This window comes from Myodes glareolus, chromosome 17 (genome assembly GCF_982192425.1).
Source record: "Myodes glareolus chromosome 17, mMyoGla1.1, whole genome shotgun sequence".
Taxonomy (NCBI): domain Eukaryota; kingdom Metazoa; phylum Chordata; class Mammalia; order Rodentia; family Cricetidae; genus Myodes; species Myodes glareolus.
The window spans coordinates 21,420,548-21,445,556 of NC_142042.1; the positions used below are offsets into that span (position 1 = coordinate 21,420,548).

The 25,009-nt window shown below is 40.5% G+C and overlaps 1 protein-coding gene across 2 annotated transcripts in view; it reads right to left on the reverse strand.

The window, feature by feature from the left end:
• Positions 1 to 24,272, reverse strand: part of Emcn (endomucin) — a 91,152-nt gene extending 66,880 nt beyond the window's left edge. Inside the window, exon 1 of one of the 2 annotated variants that reach the window (XM_048456944.3) lies at positions 24,036 to 24,272. In XM_048456944.3, coding sequence (XP_048312901.2) covers positions 24,036 to 24,108 — 73 coding nt within the window. In that variant the 5' untranslated portion in view covers positions 24,109 to 24,272. Of the gene's footprint in view, positions 1 to 14,030; positions 14,219 to 24,035 lie in introns of those variants that run through there. The other variant, XM_087897543.1, reaches the window with a different exon arrangement.
• Positions 24,273 to 25,009: the final 737 nt, after the last annotated feature.

Here is a 25,009-nt window from a genome sequence, read left to right on the forward strand (position 1 = left end):
TTTTAAAGGCTGTTTCCAAAGATCATGGTGATAACTGGTTAAAAAAATTCAGCTTGTTAACATTTCTGCAATCTTTATTGTATGATGTTAAGGTTTGTATAGCCATTTCCTCTGAATTGAAACATTCCCTCTAGGATCAGGGGCAGGAGTGGTGGTGGTCCTGACCTCAGAGGGAAACAAAATGTCACATACTCGCATGTCTGGGGAAGTGAGATTCTCAAGGAGTGAACTGCTGGAAGAGGCCACTGAACAGCCTAGCTGGAGAGAGAGAGACAGAGAGAGACACAGAGACAGACAGACAGAGACAGAGAGACAGAGAGAGACACAGAGAAAGAGAGACAGAGACAGAGAGAGAGAGAGAGAGAGAGAGAGAGAGAGAGAGAGAAAGAGTGTGAGAGAGAAATTAATACAATTTCTGTATTTCAGTTCTGGGCATCTAGGACGAACAAACAGGCCTTCTGCCAACAAAAAAACTTAATGTACAATGCTACCAATGCTGCAATTAAATGGTATCTTTACATCGTTCTTAAATTTCATTTCTCATAAGAAATTAATAAGATATTTGCTAGCTAAAGAGCCATTTAACTTGATAAACACCTATTTCGATCAGGGCTAAAATGTTTGAGTTCTATCTAGAGGAAGCCACCATATAAATTTAGTTCCACCACATAAATTGATGCTGTATAATCATACTGTGCAGACGTGGTTTATACAGTGTAGTGACATAGCATACCTACAATAATCAATAAATGTTTGAAGGAGAGATTTTGAGAGAAACTGGAACATTAAGCTCAACATGGAAATATATATTTCATATGCAAACGGGAGGGGAAATCAAAAGTGACAAGTAAATTTGAGGCCATAGGGGTGCCTCGAAGGGGCCCTTGATTGTGTTTGGCACTCTTAAATCTTTGGGAAATAAAGACAGGAAAATCCCGTTTTAAAATGGAACTTCAAAGCTATTGAAAACTTGAAAAACAGGCTTTTGATTTATATTCTCAATTAAGCTAAAAATATACTCCTGAAGTTATGAGTGCTTAGACTTCTTACTTGAAATGAATGGGGTGGAAAGATAGCTAACAGGAAAATCTTATCCCTCTCTGGAAAATTCTTAGATAAGTGGAGAAATTCTGCACCTGAAAGAGCCATCTCCTCGGGTCTCCAGCCATCTGTGCAGTGGGGAGGAAGTGCCAAGCCTGGCAGGCTGCAGGCAGGGACAGGTGTCTCAACCACCTGGCCCCTCTGGGGAGAACAGGGCTCAGCGCTACATTGGCGAGTTTGTTAAACACAAAACATTATCTGCAAACGGACCTGAGGCTCTGAGGCGTTCGGCTGACTAGTGGAGGGGCTTGGCAGGTCAGAGGTGTTACAGGGCCAGTTCTCCCCACCCACCCAGTATCCCACTCAATTCTAGGGGACGATGCCAGAGACTTTCCATTTGCAAATGTGGTTCTTTGAAGTTCATGTTTAATAATGAGATAGTTTAGACTTGGAGATTTATTACAAAACTTTTTATATTTTGTGCCGAGTTTAATTGATGACTATCCACCCCTTAGGCACACACATTGGCAATGGTGGTTATGTTTAATATTCATAAGTCTGAGTGGGAGGGACAAGGAACGACCCTCATGTACTCTTGGACTTTCAGACAGGACTGCACTAGGATTTTTTCCTCCAACCAAGTGCTTATGTGTCTGGAAAAGAACTGATTCTGAGTTGGAAAAGAACTGATTCTGAGTTGGCATCTGCCTGGCCACAAGATGCTAGGGCTCAGTATCTTATTAGCTCTGTCAAATGTTATAGGCAGGGCCCTTAGGTCATCTCAGGATCAGTCCTGGTGTCTGCCTGTCCTATGAGAGCTCGGCCTTATGCCTGCCCGGGAACCCAGAGGCCGTGGCTAGCCAAGTGCTATGCCTGCTTTTATCAATCCACACCTTCAGCATAACTCTCATTGAGCTCCTGTGTCCATCAACCCTCTTCCCAAATTCTCAACGAACACAGAAAATCCCACCCAAGACTTTTGACTCACAGACCACCAGAGGAGTCAGGAGCAGTGACTTTCACACACAAAATGGCAAGGGCACACTTTTGAAGCTTGGGCGCGGTATTTGGCTGAGTTGGGGGTATCTTGTGAATCACCTGCTCTTGTTCCCATTTTCTTCAAGTCCTAGTTGAATTAATATGCTCCTTTTGGCAGCCAAAAGTCTACTTCTGGTGAAAAAAGGGTAAATTTGAAAAAGAAGGATTTTTCCTCATTTTCTGAAAAAATTAAAGATAATCTTTTCTTGTCCCGATTGTACAAAGACAAACTACAGCTGGATGCATTTACAGGGTGCAAAAAACGATGTTACAACTCCTAAGTACAGTGTGGAACAGTTAAATAAGGTTAATGAACATAATAACCACCTCAAATACTTAATGTTTGGTGGATTAATCTTTAAAATTTACTCACAGTAATTTTAAAGTGTGTAATACATATTTTCTAATATCAATCTCTCAAAAATCTCAAAGATAATCTTCCAGTCTAATTGAGAGCTTGTCCAGTTCCATAGCAGCCACTTTATCTCCACCCCAAGCTTCTGTGTCCACTGTGCTTCCCTTGGCTTCTTTCAGTAGGACTGTGTCCATGGACGTGGGGTGACGCAGCACGGGTCTTAGCAGTCTAGATGACGTTATTCAGCAAAAGAAGCTCCAGTCCCAGACATAAGATGATGTAATCTCTCCTATTTGTAGAATTAAACAATGTTCCCATGTGTTCATAACACATTATTGCTTTGTTTCTCTATTGATGGACACTTAGCCCGGTTCCCTAACCTAGACTGTGAAGTTTTGGAATAGATATGTGTATCTCTTTGACATACTAATTTCTTTGTTCATACACCCAGTCGTGGCATCAAATCCAAAGTGAGGTAATCCTAATCCAGAAAGACAAATGTAATATGTATTCGCTCATGAGTGGCTTTTAGACAAAAAGCAAAGAAAAACCAGCCTACGGTTTACAATCCCCGAGAACCTAGACAACAAAGTGGACTCTAAGAAAGACATACATGAATCTAGTCTACATGGGAAGTAGAAAAAGACAAGATTTTCTGAGTAAATTGGGAGAGTGGGGATCATGGAGAGGGTGAAAGGGGAAAGGAGCAGAGCTGAGAAAAATATATAGCTCAATAAAAGCAATAAAAAAAAGGAAAGAACAAATCGTTAAGCAATTAGTGGTGTTTAATTTCTCTTAACTCGTTCAGTGGGTTTTACTATGAGGTCCCTAGAGGTCTTGGGTATTTTTGTATGGAAATGGGGTGCTTCTTTTCCCAAAGTTGAGAGAGATGTTGCCATAGATCTTCAGCAATGATGTTGATCTGACTTCTCTGGGCCTTAAATAGCGTACCCCAGAACTGAGTCAGAAATATTACCTTTTCTGAGTCATTCCCCTCAAATGGAGAATCACTTTAAGTGGTTGTGACGTAATTTACAGTTAAAGCAGCAGATGTCCTGGGCTAGGGAGTTACAGCCCTTTGGCTGCAGCACACACCAGTCCAGCACAGAAGTCTGCCTTTTCTTTCTCTGTGTGTGTTCTCCTGCTCACAGTGCAGGTAGAAAACCAGTCTGACCACATTCTCAGCGGGAGAGCATCAGGTACTCAGGTACGTATACTTAGTATACTAGGAACAGAGATGGTTTTGTGTTTTTTCTTCTTTATGATTTTAGAGATTGGCTTTGTAAGAGTATATTATTTTTAAGGGATAAATGTTCTGAAAAATTCCCTAAAGATGCCACGGAAGAAGCCACTTGTGGGTTAATTGCATCTCATGTTTTTAAAAATAACTCTGCATGGTGTGGGACAGATGCCACCCTCATTACCAGATTTTTTTTTTTTTAACTTAATAGTAGGCGATTGACATGTTTCCAGGATAAGGTCTCAACACCAGGCTGGCAAGCACACATCCTGAGAGTCTGCTGAGAATATGGGGCTGGAGGCCTACGCTCACTGGCAAGGAAAATAAGACGTGAACTGCATGGTTTCCTTTCTAATTGACTCAAACAGACCTCAATACTCATCTATGGGGATTCATTCTATGATATTGCCTTCCAGCTTTCACTAGAAAAACAAAGCCCCCTGAAGGTCTCTCTCTAAATCCCAAGACAAAGACTTGGTCAAAATCCTTATAGTAGAAGATCTTGCACATTTAAAATGATGCCCAGAACCAGAGGTAGAAGAAAGAACTAAAGAACTGAGTTCACTGAAAACTGGAAGCTAGTTTTTATTCTTGAAAATGCAGGAGAGAAAAAAAATTTCCAGGGTTGAGATGGAACGTTACTGCAAGTCAGTCGCAGAGGCATCTAAAATGTGACCTTCACTCTACCTCTCTCTGGTGGCCACCTGCTTGCCTTCACTAACAATTGGAAATATGCACCAGGGCTTTAGTTAAGTCTTTTTTTTTTTTTTAATCTGATATGCATGGAGGGAAGGGAAAGCACATTTTAGTTCCTGCTAAAGCAAAGCTAAAGGACTTGCCCTAGAGAACAAAGAGACACACACAGCTTGATGGATGCAGAAAGCTGGCAAGAAAGGCAAGTGTGAGAACACTTCCCATCGCGTGTCACACATTCTGACATTTCCCAAGGGCTCAGTGTACATTTTCTGCCTCATGGTAGTGTTTCAAATAATGAAGAAGCATAGGCACCATTGACGGTATCTAAAATCCTTTTCTTATTCAATTAAGTATCATCTACCAAATTCAGAAGCACATGCCTTCTGTGTCATAGCTTTGTATTTGGGAGGCAGAGGACAATTGTAAATTGCCTCTGTAGCTGTCCTGCACGCTGTAAATGATGCTTTACATCTAAGAGAGGATCATCCAAAGAAACGGACTCTGGAGCTGTGGGATTGGCTACCCAATCTGGGCAGCACCAGCACTGAGGGATGTGTTTTATAAGGTTTGCTATGTCTGAAGCCAGAAGTGCATTATAGGAAACATTTATGAGTTGATTTTGTTAATTTTGAAGACAAACTCACTTTACATAGCTATTAAATTTATTTTCCTGATATAGTAACAGAGACATACATAAGAGAAAATCAAAATATGTGTAATATCATCTTATCAATATACCATGAATTTAGCCCTCTGGAATAAGTTTGATATAATTAAATATTTTAAAAATTTAGAGTTATGAAAAAATGTGAGAATTATTAATTTTCAGACAATCTTAATGGCATTTGCAGGTATCTGTGAGTCTTCAGCTACCAGTGAGGTGTTTGTCACTAGGTCCTTAATGTTTATAAAATGATAGACATAATTAAGCTTTGTTTGAATTGGATTGATTATGTATGATGCTGCAATAATTATTCTAACCTTTAAGGTAGAATTTGCATCGATAAAATCGGAAGAATAAAGAACTGCATTGAATTTACAATGAACACGTGAACTACTAAAAGAAACTCTGGATTTATGCTTATTTTTAAAGCATTATTTCATTATTTGTTACTATTTGTAAGGAGACCTCAGCTCTTTGTGACCTGAATAGTATGGAATACATTATAAGTTTGGATTTATGGTTCTTTGAGGAGAGAGCCATTTTAAAATCTGGGGATAACTTATGGAGCATTTCGTGTGTTGGCTGCATTTTCCTGTCTCTAGTGAGACTGCAATGTTAGACGGTATCATTCTTCTTCTCCTTCTGCGATAAAGGCTGAAGTGAAATGCACTTTGTACATTCAGAGGAGTTGTTTACATCAATGCATTAGCAAACCCTCATCTACTGCCACAGGCCCCAGTGAGAGGAACAGGGCTGGCAGAAAGAAATGGCAAGTCTGCCTGCAGCAGCCTACTAAGGTTTGAGTTCTTAGGAATTTGGGTGACAAATTCCAGCTACCCATGTCCCACTTGGATTCTTGCTACCGCATGGCTTTTCATAGCTTTTTCTTTATGTCCTACTTCCTTACTCTTTTTTCTTAATGTCAGTTCATCTTTAAATAAAAATCAGTTCACTTTATAATATGTAATACTATGACATACAATGTAAAATGACATTACATATCTTGATAGAAGTAATCACAAAAATAAATGCTGTAAGAGTCACTGGAGGTGTGTGTGTGTGTGTGTGTGTGTGTGTGTGTGTGTGTGTGAGTGAGTGAGTGTGTGTGCCTGGAGGCAAATGTTTTACCACTTAACTATTTCTCCAGTCATCATTACAGAGCAGGCATTATTATTATTGCTAATTATTATTTTGAGATATATTCTCATTATGTAATTTGGGCTAGGCTTCAATTTGCTCTGTAAGCATATCAACTTCAAACTCACTTTCTTCCTGTCTTTGTCTCCTGACTTCTGGGATTATAGGTATACCTCACTAAATTGGGATCATTGAATTTTTGATATAAAATTTAGTTATGATGTCTTCAATTTGTTTCATGCTCTCTCAACCTTAAAAGAGAAATCAGTGAATGTTAGAACATAGTAAAAACATGAGAATACCAATCACACATGATGTACCTTAGAAACCAGAATCATATAGATATTTGATCATTATTATTCTAATTCTATGCTCATTTAGACCATCTAGTGACATTAATTGCACCATTTTAAACTGGAAATGGTACTCCTGAGAAAATCTTCCCACTGCCAGGCAGGCATGGATGTTGTAACGCAACAAATCACCAAATCAGATAGCTTCTCTGTCTGAGGGAAAAATGAGTTTCTCTTTCTCGAATTCTAGCATGGATTGTATCTACTTCCTTTGAGATCTAAAGGCACATGGTCCCAAAGATCAGTGTGATTTTAAACCCTGATAAGAAGTAGAAAATAAGGGCTGAGCAGTTAATTGACAGTCACTAATGTCTCATATACCAATACAGAGGAAATATTTTACACTAAAAAGGAGTCAAAAGACCTACAACAATCTTGACAGACTCGAGCAAGACTTGATTTCTCATTTCACACGACATAGCTATCTAGCAACAGAACAGATTAACCCATAAACCACTAAATACTTTATCTAGGGCAACAGCTATCAACCAGTCTTCAAAGAAATCTGATCTTTACCTTAAAAAGAGTAATTGGAATTAAGCTTCCAAAGAGCAGTAAATTAAACATATTAAAATATCTGGAATAATAGTGAAAGAGACAATAGGCAAAAAGAGAATTAAAGAAATTACTGTATATTTGTAGGATGAAGTTTAGAAGGAATAAATGTGAAGGAAAACCCAAAATATAAAGGTAAAATTAGAAAAAGGCAGAATGGTACAAGAAATAAAAAAAAAAAAGAAAGCAGTAAATGATCAAAATACAAAAGAAAACCTAAGTTTGGGAATACAGGTGACATTTTATGTTCAAACTGCAATAAAAATATACTATATAAAAACTAGGACGTTACCACTGATATGTCTTCAACAATGATTTGATTCTTACAAAAGTGTGAATTTCATTTTTACTTTTTTAATTTTAAGCAAGAGTAAAGTCATCAAAGAAAAACTAACGTTGGTAAAAGTGTAAATTGAATTCTGGGAGGAGACCAAGGGAGGAGGTGAAATGATATTTCATAACATTGAAATAAATTTGTCTCAAAAATTTAAATATAGAGCAAGTTTTCATTGGCAGCAGCTGTATTAAGCCACTCATATTGCATTGTAATTGATCCCTAAGCAGCCACCTAGTGTTCCTCTGTGCAGTGGCAGTTTGACAAACGGTTTGAACTATTGTGGTTTTGTTTGCATCACTCTCTGACCCCTGCCAGGTGTTGACCAGGATTGGCAAGACCAAAGGTAGGGAGAACTAGAAGAGTCCACACAGAAGACAATGGCTGATTAAGTAGATGCTGATCTTTCTCTATTGGTGATCACCATGAAGTTCCTTGATTCTTCTCCCAGATAAAGCAATCCAAGAAACCAAGGTAGAAAACAGCTTGTTACTATGGACCTTCATTGCACTTTGCTAGTTGTACAACTCAGTTCCAATACACTGTAGAAATGACTTACTCATATTCAAGAATACCACCAGACATAGACCAGTGTGCGTGCTGAGATTGGCTCCAACAAATCACTGTCAAGGACAAAGATGATCAGATTTTAAAACATGAATTTCTGCATCCTAGAGGAATCTGTGCAGTTTTTGTTTTTCTCATTTTTATTTATCTATCTATCTATCTATCTATCTATCTATCTATCTATTTAGTTAGTTAGTTAGTTATCTATTTATTTATTTATTTTTTAGGACCTACTTACCCTGATTCCTATGGCTTTCCACTGGAAAAGCTGAATTCCAGGCTATCTCTTAATTAAGGCATTTTTATTTCTACTTGTAAGTTGTACAGGTGTTTTATCTCCCTCTTTTTATTTAATAAAGCCCCTCTAGAATGCAAATGGTTTTTCTTCCACTAAAGTCCAGTTGCACTCTCTGTAGTCTTTTTCCCAGCACTCTTGTACAGACATTTCCTAGAGCCCACAGTGGGACACTTAATAGTCGTTTTCACCCATCATAGTTTCTCAGTGTCCACTATGTTTGGGGACTGTGTTATGTAATGATAGAAATGATAGTTATGATGTGGAATGTCCTTCTGTATATGTGTTGCTTTTTATTGATTGATAAATAAAGCTGTTTAGGCCAATGACTTAGCAGATTAAAGCCAGGTGGGAAATCCAAACAAAGATATAGAGAGAGTAGGCAGAGTCAAAGAAATGCCGTGTAGCTGCTGAAGGAGAAAGAAGTCAGAACATTACCAGTAAGCCACAGGCTCGTAGCAATACACAGATGAATAAAAATGGGTTAATTTAAGTTGTAAGAGCTAGCTAGAAATTGCCTGAGCCACTGGCCAAACAGTGTTGTAATTAATATAGTTACTATATTATATAAAAATATAATAGTAACTATAGTATAGTTATATAGTTACTATATTATATAACACTATAATTACAGTGCTATAATTAATATAGTTCTGGGTGATTATTTGGGACTGGGAAGCTGGGAAATAAAAGCACAGTCTCCATTTACGTAGTTACTTATCAACTAAGATGATTTATGTTTGTCTCTTATAATCACAATGCTCACATTTTGTGCATTTTGTAGGTGAACTGCTCAAGATTTTTAAGAATGTCTTTGAGTACACATCATGTGTGCATGAATTATTTTCATAGGTTAGTTAGTTTTCACATGTCAATATTCAACTTTTTTAAGTCACAGAAAAATACAACTACTTCCTGGCTAAAGCTTCTAAATTTAATTTACCTGTGCTATTTTTCTCTTTATCAATATACAACATTTAGCATCACTTTTAAGGTACTTGTAGTCTCATTCACGTTGTCTTACATTCTGTGCTGCAGAGACAACACAATGGCTAAAAGCACATACTGACCTTGCAGATGACCCGAGTTCAGTCCCAGGCACCTACGCTGATTGGCTCACAGCCACCTATAACCTCCAGGAGATCTGACGCCCTCTTCTGAACCCCTTGCCACCTACGCTCATAGGGACGCGCATATATGCATAGATTAAAAACAAATTTAAAAAAGAGAATTTACAAGTTTATTACAAGTTTAAAACAACATGTACTTCATTGGCTGGCTTTTAGGGATTCGTAGAGATAACGTACATAATTTTTTTGCATTTCCCAATGGATACTCAAGTGCTGCACTATTGTTACTCAGATCCAAGCAAGAAATGCTTTGGTACTGAAGAACTCCACTGGGAAACAAGGCACACTGATTTGCTGAAGCATGCTTTTGATAAATGTTTCATCACTTTGCAAATACTTTTTAAAGTATTTCTATCTTGATTTAGATGGAGATTCTAGGAAAGTTAAAATTTAAAGAGAATTAAAAGTCTGTGAGATGGTTGAAAATGTTGTTCCAGATAATGATTTCTTGTCTTCTGCACCAAGAAACACAGCAAACAAATAAAAATAAAATAAAAAGAAACACAGCAAATAAACCTGAATATGCCTCTTTCTCAGCACTTCTGGGAGACTAGGAAACTTAAGTGGTTCAGCTGGCCTTCACTCTGCAGCATCCGTCTTCAGCTGAGTGAGATGACACACCTAAGCTGCTATCATCACCAGATTCATCAGCTTATTAAGGACAATGAATGCCTTTCCTAAAATAATTGGAGGCAGTTGCATCTTGCAGAATGAACTCAGGTTGTCCTACCTGCATGAAGCCTCATTTGTTAATCCCATCCAGAGTCCTCAGCTTTCCTATATTACAAAGCTTAAGCCTCACAAGTGATCACCCCCTCTTTTTCACTCGGCCAGTTGCTAAGTGCCAGCTATGTAGTGGGAGTGTATTAGCTACATTTTCAGGAATTTCTAATGTTTTCAAACTGTTTATTTGTATTATAAAAGGTAAGAGATAGAAGTGTAAAAAGGTGAATGCGAATATATCAAATAAAATCTTGACTCAAACCCGGGCTAACAGTGATCTGGAAGCTCTTTGGGAGTGTGCTTTTATGAATGGCATACCTCCCACCTATGCACAAATAACCTTTATCTGACCCTGCAATAATTTTGCAGACTCTATATTCACTTAAGTGTAACAGGGTTTAAACTTCACACTTTTCAGTTCATGAAATTGGAATCATGCATCTGTGTTTCTGTGCTTTGATTGGTGTAAGATTTTTCATCTTGGGAGTGATGGCTAACGCACATTTATTGTATCTCTGCAAGCAATCTAGCAAATGGGTGAATAGTATCTCACTTCTTTTGTGTCTGTTACTGTGATAAAAAACATGGTGAACAGCAACAACTTAAAGAGAAAGGATTGATCTGGTGTTTGGCTCCAGAGTCTGAGTCTAGGACAGAGGCGGTGTGGCAGCAGAAGGTAGGAACTTGAAGCTGGCCAATCACATTTTATCCACACACACAGTCAAGGCTACACACCATCAGGTTTTATCTCCAGGGTTGTGAGTCCTCTATCAGGACTCCAACTTCTAAAAGTTCCATAACTTTTCTCAAACAATGCCACTGACTGGGACAAGGTGTTCGAATACATGGCACTAGGGAGGAGGACATTTCTCACTGAAATGACCACATCAAGTAATGCTTTTCTTTTATCTTTGTGACTCCTGCCTAACTCTGCTCTTGACATGGAATGGGCAGTAAGGAACCTTAACAGGGACAGGGCAGCAGAAACAGAGTCCCTATAAAGATGTGTGTTGGGCCGGGCGGTGGTGGCACACGCCTTTAATCCTAGCACTCGGGAGGCAGAAGCAGGCGGAACTCAATCAGTTCGAGGCCAGCCTGGTCTACAAGAGCTAGTTCCAGGACAGGCTCCAAAAAAGCTACAGAGAAACCCTGTCTCAAAAAACAAACAAACAAAACAAACCAACCAAACAAACAAAGATGTGTGTTGAGGCTGGCAAGGTGGCTTACTGGGTAAAGATATAAGCCTTCAAGCTTGATAGTCTTTGAGTTCAATCCCCTGAACCCAAATCGAGGAAGAAGAAAAACAACTTGGGTTGTCCTCTAACCTCTAAATGAATACCATTGTGGGGATGCACTCACATTTCCACACTTGCAGAATATGAAACGTAAAACAGAAATTGCAGAAGAAGTTATGCTGTAGACACTTAGCACAGGCTGCCATGACCTATAGAATTGAAATTTCAATTGTTCTTTTCAATTACGTTCTAACTTTAGATTCATATGTTCTTCAAATTTCCATACAACTGTCCATTTACAAGACTGAGTGGGAAAGGATTGGCCTCCAAGAGTTCCATCAAGGTCAGGAAGTTTATGGTCAGCAGTCAGTAAGAGGAGATGAGAGGAAACAGACCAGCTTTACTTTCATGCTGTGATGTGTGTTCGCCATAATTTAAATCGTTCTCTCGGGTCTCCAATTTCTTAAGGCTATGAAATAATGCCATGAACTGATGATACTAATAATTTACAGCAATATTTTAAGACAAATATTCTTCATCTTGATAAACAGAAAAAGATTGACCAGGAAGCCTAGCTAGTTGTACAAAATAATACCATTACAATTGTCCTTCATTCTGTACCAAAACATCAAAAACATGAATGATGTTTTGCATACTATCTGCTTGTAACATGAGGGCCAGCTTGTTGGGGTATCTATCCCGCCCGGCACCCCAACAAGTCGGCAAACCCCAAAGAAAACCAATCACACAGAGATCTCTATACGTTATGAAGCTGATTGGCCCATTAGGTCAGGTGAGCCCATGTGGCTAACGTAGATAAGAATAATGGGGTAACATAAGTTATAAGAGTTAACAAGAAGCCTGACCTACTGGGCCAATCAGCGTTTCATTAAAATATGATTGACAGAATACAGACAATTCTCCCGCATCATCTGCTGGCTGCAACACAGGCATTACACCATAGCTGATGGGATTAAACCGGGAGGACACAGGAAGTCAGATCGTGTGTGCAGTGAGCAGGGTAGATGTGCACACACATTTAAGAAAGAGAGCCTGTCCACAGGGCACGTGTAACTCAGTATAAATGTCGAGTAAATACAAGCCCCAGGGTTACTAAGAAAATGTGGGAAAAGCCTCCCCTCTTTCCGTTTTTTCTTTTCTTTTTTTTTTTTTCTTTGTGGCTATGGTGTTTTATCAATTTTTCTTTGAAGAAATACTCCTGCAATTATAAAATACTGTGTGGACAAGCAACACACCTTCTCATATCATGTCAAAGATGTCTAGTTTAGGACCTCTGGGCGACAGTTCCTAAGTCGTTTCGGTGACTGGTCTTAATTGAGTGCCATCAGGGTAACGATCCAGCTGACCAGCGTCACTGTGTGCCATCTTCCAATATTAGACATTTTTGTGCACATCTAGCCCGGATTGTTATAACACAGAATCTCAGCTCCTCTCTGCAGTCACAGTCTCTATGTTAATCCAGTCATTTAATACTCCATGCATCCTCAAACATTTTTTATTTATTTTTTTTTTTGTATCTTAACAATTTACTGGGAACTGGCTTTGTGTCTGGATTATCAGCCACATGCCCACTCCACATGAGACTCTGAAGAGAATGTAGCATTTTCTTCCTTAATTAACTTATTAATAAAAGTGGATAATTTTCCTGAGTAGCCTACAGGGTGTTCCCAGGTTAATAGGGTGGAAAGAAAGAGCAAAATTGAGAGTGAATGACAACATCCCATGAGTAAGTGCTGAAGGGGAGGGCCAGACAAAGTAGGAATTTAAGCTGCAGTGCCTAGGGGAATTCAGGAGTTCAAATAATATTTTTCTTGGCCGTATCTGCTTTCCTCTTATCCTAAACTAGTACAAGAAAAAAAAAAAAGACAATGAATTCACAGCAAAAATTTCCCTGAAAGCAGGAGAGTATGCCATTTTCCTTGAAAAGTAAACTTCCTAAGGCCTGCTGTGAAGTGGCTTGGTGAATGGATCCCTGTAAGGATCAAGACAGTTGGATGGGCCATGGCAGAGAAACGCACTGGCTGCCAGAGGAACGGCCAGAGGCCGGCGTGCACTCTCTTTCCAATCAGTTGAACTGTTAGGGCGTCTCCTCCCATTGCCTCCATATGCCCCATCCAAGCTCTCTCACACAGGGCCTCTCCCTCCCTGAGCCTCAGCAGTTCCTCAGGTCTTTTATAGGCCCGTTTTTCCTCTGGGCAACTCTTCCTGGTCGCTAATGAGTGCCACATGAATAGTGCCAATAAAAGAAGAAACTGGGAGGGCGTCCTGCTGATGTGATCTCAGGCCAAACAGAACACGCCTTTCATGTGCCAAGCCCCTCGGCCAAGCAGCACAAGTGAGAATCCCCGGAGCTGAGCCCTGCTCTGCTCCTGGAGGTGTCAGGATGAGGGAGAGGCAAGGCAATTTGGGGCAAAACATACAGAAGTTGTTAGAGTAAGAACATAATGCTGTGTAGTGTGAGGGCCGGCTTGTTGGGGTTTCCGTCCCGCCCGGTACCCCAACAGCCAGCAAATCCCAAAGAGAAATTACACACAGGACTCCATAAGGTTATAAACTGATTGGCCCATTAGGTCAGGCTTCTTGTTAACTCTTATAACTTATATTAACCCATTATTCTCATCTATGTTAGCCATAATGGCTCCGTACCTTTCTCAGCTGGGCAAGTTACATGCTGCCTCTTCAGTGATCTGCGCAGGAGTGCTGAGGGAGCTCTGCTTCCAGAATACTCCCAGTCTCTTTGCTCCACTCCTACTTCCTGTCTGGCTTTCCCGCCTATACTGCCTGCCTGGCCAATCAGCATTTTATTAAAATATGACTGACAGAATACAGACAATTCTCCCGCATCAATGCTGGAGCTCTGGAAGGAGCCGCATCGCCATCCAGCCCTTCATAGATGTGGAAGACCCTGCCTGGAGAACATGGAACCTGCTTGCCTCAGTCACAAGAGAAATGGATGCCACTGGCAACGGAGACTAAACGCTCTTGGCTCAGAGAGCAGTGTCTTCTCTACATGGTTCGGTCCTGGCTGTGATACCACCCAGGGCTCAACCGGGAAAAATATAAGACCTCTGTTCCATTACCAAATACGTTCAATCATTTTTAGATAAAATTTCTTTCTAGAACTATACTCAGATAAATGTGTTGTGAGGGATGGATTGGGTCTGTTAACACTCGCGTCAACCACATATATGCCATTTGGAATGACTACTGACATATGAAAATTGTAAAACTTCAGAATGACTAAATGATCTGATGTTCCTACTTTTTCAGGATTAGACTGAAGCTAACTTGAGAAATTGTGGATGTCAACAATGTAATAAATTTACTTTTATTTGAAGAATAATAGTTCAGAATGACCTGATAGATGGTGTAGAGGATTATGGGACCTTTTTGGGGGGAGGGGGTTGCTATGTAAGGAAATCTGAGTCAACAGTTGCTGGTCACTTTAATGTGATTTGGGCAGATGCTATGATCCAACGGTCGGCGCAATTTCCATTACACAAACTAAGATGGCCGACCAGCTTCATGGGGCTTGGCAAGCAAATGTAACTCACCAGTCCCCTGCTCCAGTTCCTGTCTCAGTTTCTCCCAGTGATGGACTGTGACCTGTAAGCCAAATACAGCACCAAAAACCAACTAGAACGCCAAGGATAAAAGTAGATATGCCTCGAGCAGCAGAACACAACTTGGATGCCCTGTATCTTTTTTACTCTGATGACTTGCAATGAAATACAGTTTTCCACATTAAAGCACGGCCACAAATTAACCCAAAGACAGATCACGGGAAGAGGAAAAAGCATCGAGACATTATCCTCAATGCCTGAAGATTCATGCACCATTAGATGGTGGAATGATTCTACCAGTTCTGGTAACCTGATGTTACCTGGGTAACAAGTGACTGAAAGCATTGTCTTTTAATTCTGTTTATTTTTTAATTTTTTTAATTCTTCCAAGTTTTAGAATACTACATAAAATTAGGTCACATAAACAAAGCTGTCAAAACTAAAAGAAACAGAGAATCACAAAAAGCTCAACGAGTCACGTGATTTAATCATTAGTGCAACCTCGATCCTGCAATTGCTATAAATAAATTCTAATAAGCTAATTCTATGGATTTAAAAGGCAACTCACATCTTTTAGAGTCAGATTTGCACAGAGCATAATCAGGAGCTATGCCTGAGTCGGACAGAGGAGTTGGGAGTCCAGGCATGCAGCAGCGGCCTCTCCGCCCTGGGGAGAGGATCCAGGCGCTACTTGTCTGTGTCCCCACACTAGCTCAACACTCTAGGAGGGCAATTTCACACTTCTTACCACAAAAACAAATTTCTTTTCCCACTTCAGTTAAAAATAAAGTCAATGTGTTATACAAATGGTTTTCTCTGTTGTGTGTGTATGTGATTTTTTTTATAACTCAAGCCTTATTTTGAAACATGGCCATTGCAATGTGAACAGCCACAAAGAATAATATAAAGAGATATGTATAAAGAAGAAGTAATGGAACAACAGAGTCCTAGTTATTAAGAAAGAAGTCTAACAGAATTCTGAAGTCCAAAAATCTACTTATTGACTCTATAATTTCAATATTAGTTGCCACAATCAGAGACAACCCAATGGGAATTTGTAGTTTGTATTACATTTAAAATAGATCTCTTATTGCCATGTAGAATGACTGCTTGTCAATACACAGACTTTCTATTATTGTCTAATAGAGAAACTGATGCTGGCATAGGTTCAGTGTGGTGACCAGTTCTGTCACACACAGAAGCAAGACTAAACTTCATTGCCACATGCCATGGCTGAATCTCCATCACTAAAATGTCTGAACTTTCAAACCTACTAATAGTTAATTTTTATGAAAGATTAAAACTGTTTGTGGGTCTGCTGCACACAATGGCACGTGTTTTACCTCAGCACTCAGTAGGCAGAGGCAGATTTCTTTAGGTTTATGATTCTTGCCTGGTACACATAACAAGTCTCAACCTGGTCTACAAAGCAAGTTTCAGGCTAATCAACACTACCTAGTTAGACCATGCCTTCAAAAGAATTAAAAAGTAGATATTGACTATTTTCAAACAAAAAGATGTTTCATCAAATATAAACTTTCAAAATGTTCTTATATTAATCTTTCTTTTGATACCATTCACTCCCACCTCCTCTACCTCCAAGATCTCCACCCCCCCCACTTTCCTGCCCATTCAGCTTCATGTTCTCTTTCTTCGTAGAGTTCAATTTGTGTTTCATGAATAGTCTTGGGGATAGGTCAGCCTATCATTAATGGAGTCACACCATTCAATAAATCTCCCTCTCCATTTGTGTCTATTGACCCGAGGGATGGATTAGTGAAACAAGTGCTATAACTTTGAAAAACACTCCAGAAATTATGCAAATTCGCACACATACTTTTTGCTTGCATATATTGTGACCATAACGTAGCTCAGCATCCATTCTCTAGAATACTATATCTTGTGAAATTATTTCAGGAATTTATATTTTATCAGGGGAGAGCTAACAATATACTTATTAGTTGATTCTGACTGGAATCAACTTGGAATAAAAGCATTTCATCTAAATGGTGGAATTTGATAAATGGTGGAGCATTAAGTTCCAAAGTTGTATGGTACGTACTGCCCACTCTATACATTCTGTGTGCATCACCTCACCATCAATGTCCCCATGAGGTGAGAATGGCACTTACTCCATCTAATAACTTGGAATGCCAGAAGTTAAGCAATGCATCCAAAAGACAGAATCTGAATCACATAGTCTAAGTCTAGAACTATTACAATTTGACATTAAGTGACTAATTATGTAACTTCCATCTCCTATAAACCGTATATCTGTTCCACTGATGTTTAGAGGCAAGTCCCTTTTATTCTAGCCAGGGTGGCAAAAGGCACTACAGCTTCTTCTTTGAGATTCATGAGGATCATTTGAATCAAGATACTAAAAATCGCTATGTTCAAGCAGAAGTTCTGATGTCATGAGAGGTGGCAATGGTTTCTCAACTGATGAGGGGGTGGGGATGTCTCTAACTATGTTCTCTTTTTTTTTAATCAGAAAACTCAACTTACAGAAGTATCACCACACTAGAAGGTAGCAAGCTACACAAGAAAGTCCCAAAGAGTGTCACTTCTTGTGTGATTTCATGACACATGACCCTACTATACCCTCACATGGTTTCGAAGCCTCAACTTCTGGGACAGTAAAACAGATGCAATACCGATAGCCTTGAAATGGGAGAAATGAGAGAGATTCTCAGCAGCACCAAAGCAGAGGCTGCAGAGGCTGCGCAGATACTGCACACTTCGGAAAGGTTTCAGGCAGAAAGTGACGGATTGAAGAGATTACTAAGCGGTGCACATTTCAGTAAAATCAACGATATTGATGTTTTTAGACATAGAACTCATTACTGAGTCTGCACGCACCCAACTGCTTTCCTTAGAGCTGGTCCTCTTTAGGGTATTGCTTAGCTTACCAACAAGAGATGGATCAACACTTTATAGCTATTTAAGTAAGGAGAAGCTGTAACTAATCCACATCATGGCCTACACCAACACCCACATCCAAACGTTTCCACTAAGAAAAGTGGGTTCCCTGGGAAGTAGAGTGCGAAATCAGAGTGAGCATGCCTTGGTTTAGGAAGGGCTGAGTGGCAAGGGAAAGGGGGCGGGGCCAGAGCAGCAGATCTGAACTTCAGGAAGAAAAGGAAAGTCCTGGGCTGAGGAGATGACTCAGTAGATGAAGGGCTTGAGGACCTGAGTTCAGATCCACCCTCTACCCCCAAACAAATGAGGCACGTGCACCTGTTACACCAGCATGAGGGATGCTGAGACAAAAGCATCTCTGGAACTCACTGACAGAGTCACTGAGCATTAGGTTTAGTGAAACCTCGTCTCCAAAAATTCGGTGAAAAGGCATTAAGGAAGATAACTGACATTGACCTTTCTCCTGCACAAGCACAGAGACACCAATATCCTGCCATATATGACATGCACACATACTCTCTCACACTCTCACACATGTAAATAAAACAACGGGAAAATGGAAAGTATTCTCCCCGACTTCCTTCCTTTTCATCAAATGCTATCTTGTGGAATGCTAATGCTACTGTGCTAAATCACAAAGAATTTAAAAAAAAAAATCAAGTAGGATTCTGAAACGAAGGTTAGTATCAGAATAGCATCAGACAGAAAGCAAAATATCGCCACCAAAATGAAGCTAAAACCCTGTCTGGATACACCTGTGTACAGATGTACACAGTAATGGCTGGAGTTCTTGTGGTCAGGAAGGCTACACAGAGTAGCAAAGTGGGAGTCTAATTCTCCCACGGTGGCGCTTCTAATTTGGGGAGCAGCTGTCATCGCTCCTGATGTATCTGTGCGTAGGAAACAAAACCCCTGCTCAACTTCAGAATGTCAGCTTCCCATTGGCCTTTGTGAGGGTCACTGGCTCCACTAATGCTTCCCGTGTCTAGTCCTCGGTCACATGCTGGGCTACATAAGGGCTCCCGCCTGCCAGCTGAACTCTAAGGGTCTCTTCCGAGAGACCTTGTCACACCATGGAGATATTACTGCCTGATTCAAAAAAAGCCCAGTGACCCGAGGAGTTCAGAAGCAGAAAAGGCGGTAGGACACAGGAATCAGATGTCACAATAAATTCTCACCTTGAAATTAATGGCTTAGCAATGTGGCGTCTCAAATTATTCCTAGAGTTGCAGAGACCATTGGAAATTGATTGCTACTGAAAAAGAACCTTAGTAACTGGAATCATGCAACGATCCATAAGTTCAATAGTTACCTGAAGCTTAAGCTAGGAAAGGAAATGACCACTACCTAACAAATTAATTTCTGAAACCATCAAGTATGAACACTTTTTCAATTTTCTGAATGATTCTGACCTACGAAATGAAATTGAAGGAGAGTTTGTTCAGGAAGATCTTCTGGATGTCCAAAAAATACTCCATATTTTGATAACATAGGATCACTTTTAGTTTTTATTTTTATATTTTTTTACGATATTGTAATTATTATATACTGTATTTGTTTATATTATTTATTATATTATTTAGTTGCCATAATTACTGACAAGCTGTAAGGCACTTGCAGCGTGGAGGAAGAGCTAAGACGTTGCAGGGAATGGCTATCAGGAAATTAAGCTTGATACAGCGTGTAACACATAGACGCCTGGAAGACAAGAAAACTGAGTATTCATGTTGCTGTCACAGTGAGGAGGGTTAGGCTTTGAATCAGGAACTAGACGTCTACAGAAGCTTCTCGGTCTCAGGAAGTCCCATTTATTAATTGTGTCTCTCAGTGTCCGTGCTACTGGGGTTACTCAGAAACTTAGGAAACAACCTTCCTCCATACCCAGCAATACCACTTTTGGGTATATAGCCAAAGGATGCTCAATTGTACCACAAGGAAATGTGCTCAACTATGGTTATAGCAGCATTGTTTATCATAGCCAGAACCTGGAAACAACCTAAATGCTCTTTGACTAAAGAATAGATAAGGAAAATGTGGTACATTTACACAATGGAGTACTACACAGCAGAAAAAAATAATGACATCTTGTCATGTATTGCTCAATAAAATCAATAAAAAAAGGAAAAATAAACAAACTACGGACAATCTGTGAAAAAGAAAGAACTAGATGCTGGGTGGTGGTGGCACACCACCTTTAATCCCAGCACTTCGGAGGCAGAGGCAGGCAGATCTCTGTGAGTTTGAGGCCAGCCTGGTCTACAATACCTCGTTCCAGGCCAGGCTCCAAAGCTACAGAGAAACACATCACCTCCAGCTCCCAGAACATTTGATTCCCATTGCACAGCTCAGCTTACATGTCTCACCAGGATTAAAACCTCATCATTTTAGCATCAGTGTTTCTCCAAAACTGTCTCTTCACATGTTTCCTCGTCTGCGCTAAACCATTTGCCCAATTCTGTGTCCACACAGCCTTGTCTTGGCTTGTCTCTCATCGGCAGTAAAAATGATAGGGACAAGCAACACATGCTCTATTTCCTTGATGCTTCTCACAGACCCTTCTTTACACTTCAGTGGTAGACTTTCTGATTGACAGTGTCTAGTGCAATGGTTTCTTTGTCCATTCTCTCTCCTGTCCCCGGCAGTCTAATCTATATTCTGCTGACAGACAGATCCTCTTAGTTGATAGCTGCAATGGTAAGCCCCATGCTCAAGCACTTTTACAGTTACCAATTGTTAAATGTATGTCAATACTGCTTTTGTATTTGTTTGGAGGTGTGGGACTCTAACCCAGCGCCTCCAATAAATTAAGAATCTGCTTTACCCTGAGCTAGAGCTCCCAGGATGGATACTAATCTGTATTTCCCATCCTCTACTCAACATCTCCTGATACCACACTTTGCCCAGTGTTTCTTAGTATGTACCCAGACTCAAACTACAGCTTATCTATATTTATAGACTAGAATACACACTAGCGTGAAACACTGCTGTTTCAACAGTGTCCCTGTTCAGGAAATTTTACATCTACCTTGAGCCTCCCGATTTTCAAATTGCAAAGTTCGGCACATTTTTTTTTTATGAGAAGTTGTGAGATTTCCCAACACACCAAACTAGAAACTTGTGATTTCTCTATGACATTATTTCCTTATTCCTCAAGACCCTTGATAAAATTTGTGTTACTTGGCTCTTCCTCTTCCCATTATATCTAATACAAGAAATGTCTCCTATTGGCTTTGGTAAAGCTACAGGATTTAGCATAGCATCTTCTAATAGTATATTCAATCAATTTTTTGCTTTATAAAATTAGATGCTCGATCACTAACAAATGAATTCCTCCAAGCAACTAAACCCATCTGCTATCCATATCCTGGGGTCTTTTTATGCCTACCCCAAATATTTTAATCTCTCCTAGACTGATGCAATGTTTAAAAATAAAATGGTAGAGAGAGTAAATGCATACAGCTTCCAGGCTTCCATTTTCCTGGAACTGTCTTTTAACATCGCTGAGTCTCAGCAGTCCAAAGCTCACCCTTCTAGACCTCAGAGTCACTGACGTGTCTGTTCAGTTTTAAGTACAACACAGAAGACTTCAGGAAAGACTGACCATCTCCTTTAGGAACTTTTGGGACATATTTCTAAAGAGCAGCCTTCCAAGTTGGACACTAGAAATTTTTAGGCCAGCATCCTATCAACAACAGCTTCTTGCTGCCATCCAGATAATTCTCTGGGTCTCGACAAAAGTTCCACCACCAGATTGTATTTATTTAAATCGGAGATTGACAAAAAACACCAGAAAGAAAAGTACTCAGTTTCTCAGAAAAGAAATCATATTTAGCAGTCAATTTCAGAGCCAAAAAGCATGCATTTGCTTGACAATCTGAGCGTTAGAGCTGAAATGGCTCCCTCCCAGACTCCAATAATTGATTCTGCTGATGAATTTGTTGATCATTCTAAGTGTGAGGAGCCAATGAAGCTCGGAACTCAATGTACTCTGGGTACACGGAGTTAGGAAAGAACTGATGAGATGAACGTAGGAAATGCTTCATTTCCTGTGTCCATTCTGCTAAGGAAACATAAACTGGCAGAGCCAGGTGCATCCAAGTCATCTGTGTAGCCTGGAAAAACTCGGTCAGCCCTACCCAGGCCACTGTCAAGGGTCAGTCTGTGGTGCCAAGATACAGATTTTGTTTTTAAAAGATCAGTCTTTCTCTCTCTCTCTCTCTCTCTCTCTCTCTCTCTCTCTCTCTCTCCTCTTCCTTCTTTTTCTCTGCCTCCTCCTCCTATCCCTCCTCCTCCTCCTCCCCTTCTTCCTTCTGCTCCTCTCCCCCTCCCCTCTCTCCCTTCCCGCCCCTCTCTGTTTTCCTCATTCCAGATACAGGTCTTAAGTTATCAAGTAGGTTTGTTGGCATATGTGAAGGAAATACTGTCTAAATATTTTCCCTGCCACAGTGAGGAACTATTTAGTGTGGGCTAATAACTTGTTAGAATGTTGACCCTGCTAAAGCAAGGCTGGACGCCTGACCAGTGAGCTGAAGGAGGCTGCTGTTTTCCCTAAATGGCCACAATGGAAAAGTCTGTGGGCCCTTCTGTGTTCTCTCCATGCTGGTTCCCTCTCTTACAGTCAGCGTGGAGGCCAGTTCCTCTGACTCCCTTCCTCTTTGTTCCCAAGAAGCACAGTCCATTCAGCATTAAAACATACTGGCGGTGTGCTGCACACTCGAAGACCTGCAGACTTGAAGGGGTGGAGAGCCTAGCCCAAGCTTGCAGAACTTTTATCAGCCAGGCACACGGGTGTTGAGCAGAGTGTTGTAGGGTAGACATTCTCATCAGCTGTTCTAACACATCCTGAAGAGACACTCAGGAGCAAGCCATTGAACTCAGATACTCCATGAACACTTTCGTACAAAAGCCAGATTTTCAGGAGCTCCTTCTAACTTTCTAGCCAGATGCAAGATAAGCAAGTGTGTGATGAGGAAAGAGTTCCAGATTTATTCTAAACTTATAAAAAAGATTTCTTTTTTAAAAAAATTACTGACAAGATGTAGCTCAAGTTGGACCGTTGGTTGTGTTTTCATTCTTTTTTTTTTAACTTTACATTGCTTTTATAAATTAAAATTTTGTAGGCAGTAAACTTTGGGAACAGGTACAAGCAAACTTAGAATTGAGTGTTTTCTGGATTACACCCCCCCAACTACACACATACCCTTCACACACAACCTCAGAGTCAGAACCAGTCTCTCCCAGTTATATCTTCTCTTACATTTTAGCTTCCATGCTTATTAAAGCTGCCTAATGCTAGAATCGCTGGCATATTTCTCTCAATAGCACATCTACCGCTGTGGGAGAGGGAAGTAACTTGCTCATTTTGCTGTTCCTTGCACCGCCAAGCACAGGACAAAAGCCTGATAAATTAGTGCTTTATCTTAACTGTTTATTTTGTGTTACTTAAGAGTGGTTCGAAACAAAACCTGTGGTGCTTGTGGCTGCTCACTAGGGCAGTGCAGCACGCACCTGCGGGTCTTTCAGGGCAGTCGGTGGTGGGTTTATACACGTCTATCTTTAAAATTCTTGAAAGGCACACAAAGTATTGCCAGACTGTGTTCACATCTGCATAAACTTCTGTAACAAATGTCTATACATTTAATTCCCTGCTTGCCCAGTCACCTAAGATGCTAATATCCTCCTAATAGTGAATCACCATGCACTTTTCCAGCTAACTTTACCCAACCAAAGCTGAAAGAGAGCTGGGATTGCCATAGGCGCCCTTGGCAACACAGTTTCCAATGACAACCTTTCCCTCATACAGAATTCTCTTATCATTCTGGGCCGATGATAGAAAAAAAATATGTCTTTTTGAATTAACATATTTTTTAGCCAAAATTCTATCTTAGTCTCCAAAAAGGTAACACATTTCCCCAGTTGTTTTATGAATCCATTAAACACCCTTTCAGGCCAGCAGGCCAGCAAGCATTTCCTTTTAGCAGAAACAAGCTCTCATCTGTGGCATGCCTTCTCGGCCTCTTCCCCTCCTGGCTCCCTGTACTCCATCGAGCAAATCAATCGACACAGGAGAACAGCAGGAGGAAGCCTCCTGAAGGTCAACCGAGACTAGAAGCTCGCCAGCTCCGATTTCTCATCCACACCATCAGAAGGATCAAAGAAACGGTACCTTCGCTGGTCTCACTGCGGCAGACACGGTTGCACAGGAGGAGAAGAAGTGCCGTCACCTGAAGCAGCTGCATGGTGCCTTAGGAGGGTCTCAGTGGCTTCTCTCCCTGGGTAAAAGGCGCGAAGGATTCCTCCCAGCCTGTCCGGGCCGAGTTAGCAAATGGAAAAGGTGTGCCGCATGTGGCCAGACGCTGCCCATTCCTACTTATTTTGGGGACTCTGATAAAGAACTAGAGGAAACACACACACTCCCTTTGGGAGGTCAGCAGAGCGGAGATTTATTGTTTCAGTCCCTTACAGGAACTCTTTTTCCCCCCCTCTCTCTTCCTTTGGCAGCCACTTGTGTTTTTGTTACTGCACTATTTTGCTCTTCTTCAACAAAAAGGTCAGGATGGGATTGGAACAGGAAGGGACCCTTCTCAAGAAAGGGCCAGGGAGCTTTCTAACTTTTGTTTTGAAAGCACGTTTTGGAATAGCTGTGAGGACGCTTCGTCAAGCAGCTACTCAGCCTGCCTAGGAAGGCTGTACCTTCCCAAGGGCTGGATTTGAGTACAAAACCCACAGGGAAAAGCTTTTCATCTCGCTTTTCTACTCGAAAGCCAAATCAGTGAATAATACCACCTTCTAGAGGCAAAGGCAATTATTGATTAGATTGTACTCCACTCTTGAGAAAGTAAGCTGGCCTTTTGTGAACATCCAGAAAAAAAATTGTTTTCAAGACATGTCTAACAGAATTAAGCAAAGGTCTAACCCCCTGCTCATTTGGGATTTGATATTTTCCCCCTTACTTTGCACCAGATTGAACACACACGAGGCTAGTGCACCACCACTAAGCTACATCCCTAGCCTAGATTTCTGGATTTTATTAGTGAGTTCTTTTATGAACAACAAGAAAAAATTACGACATTGCAGGTGTAAGGAATCTGCCTCAGTCGGCTTGGGCGGAATGAGGCATTGCGGCAAGTCAGGGATGCT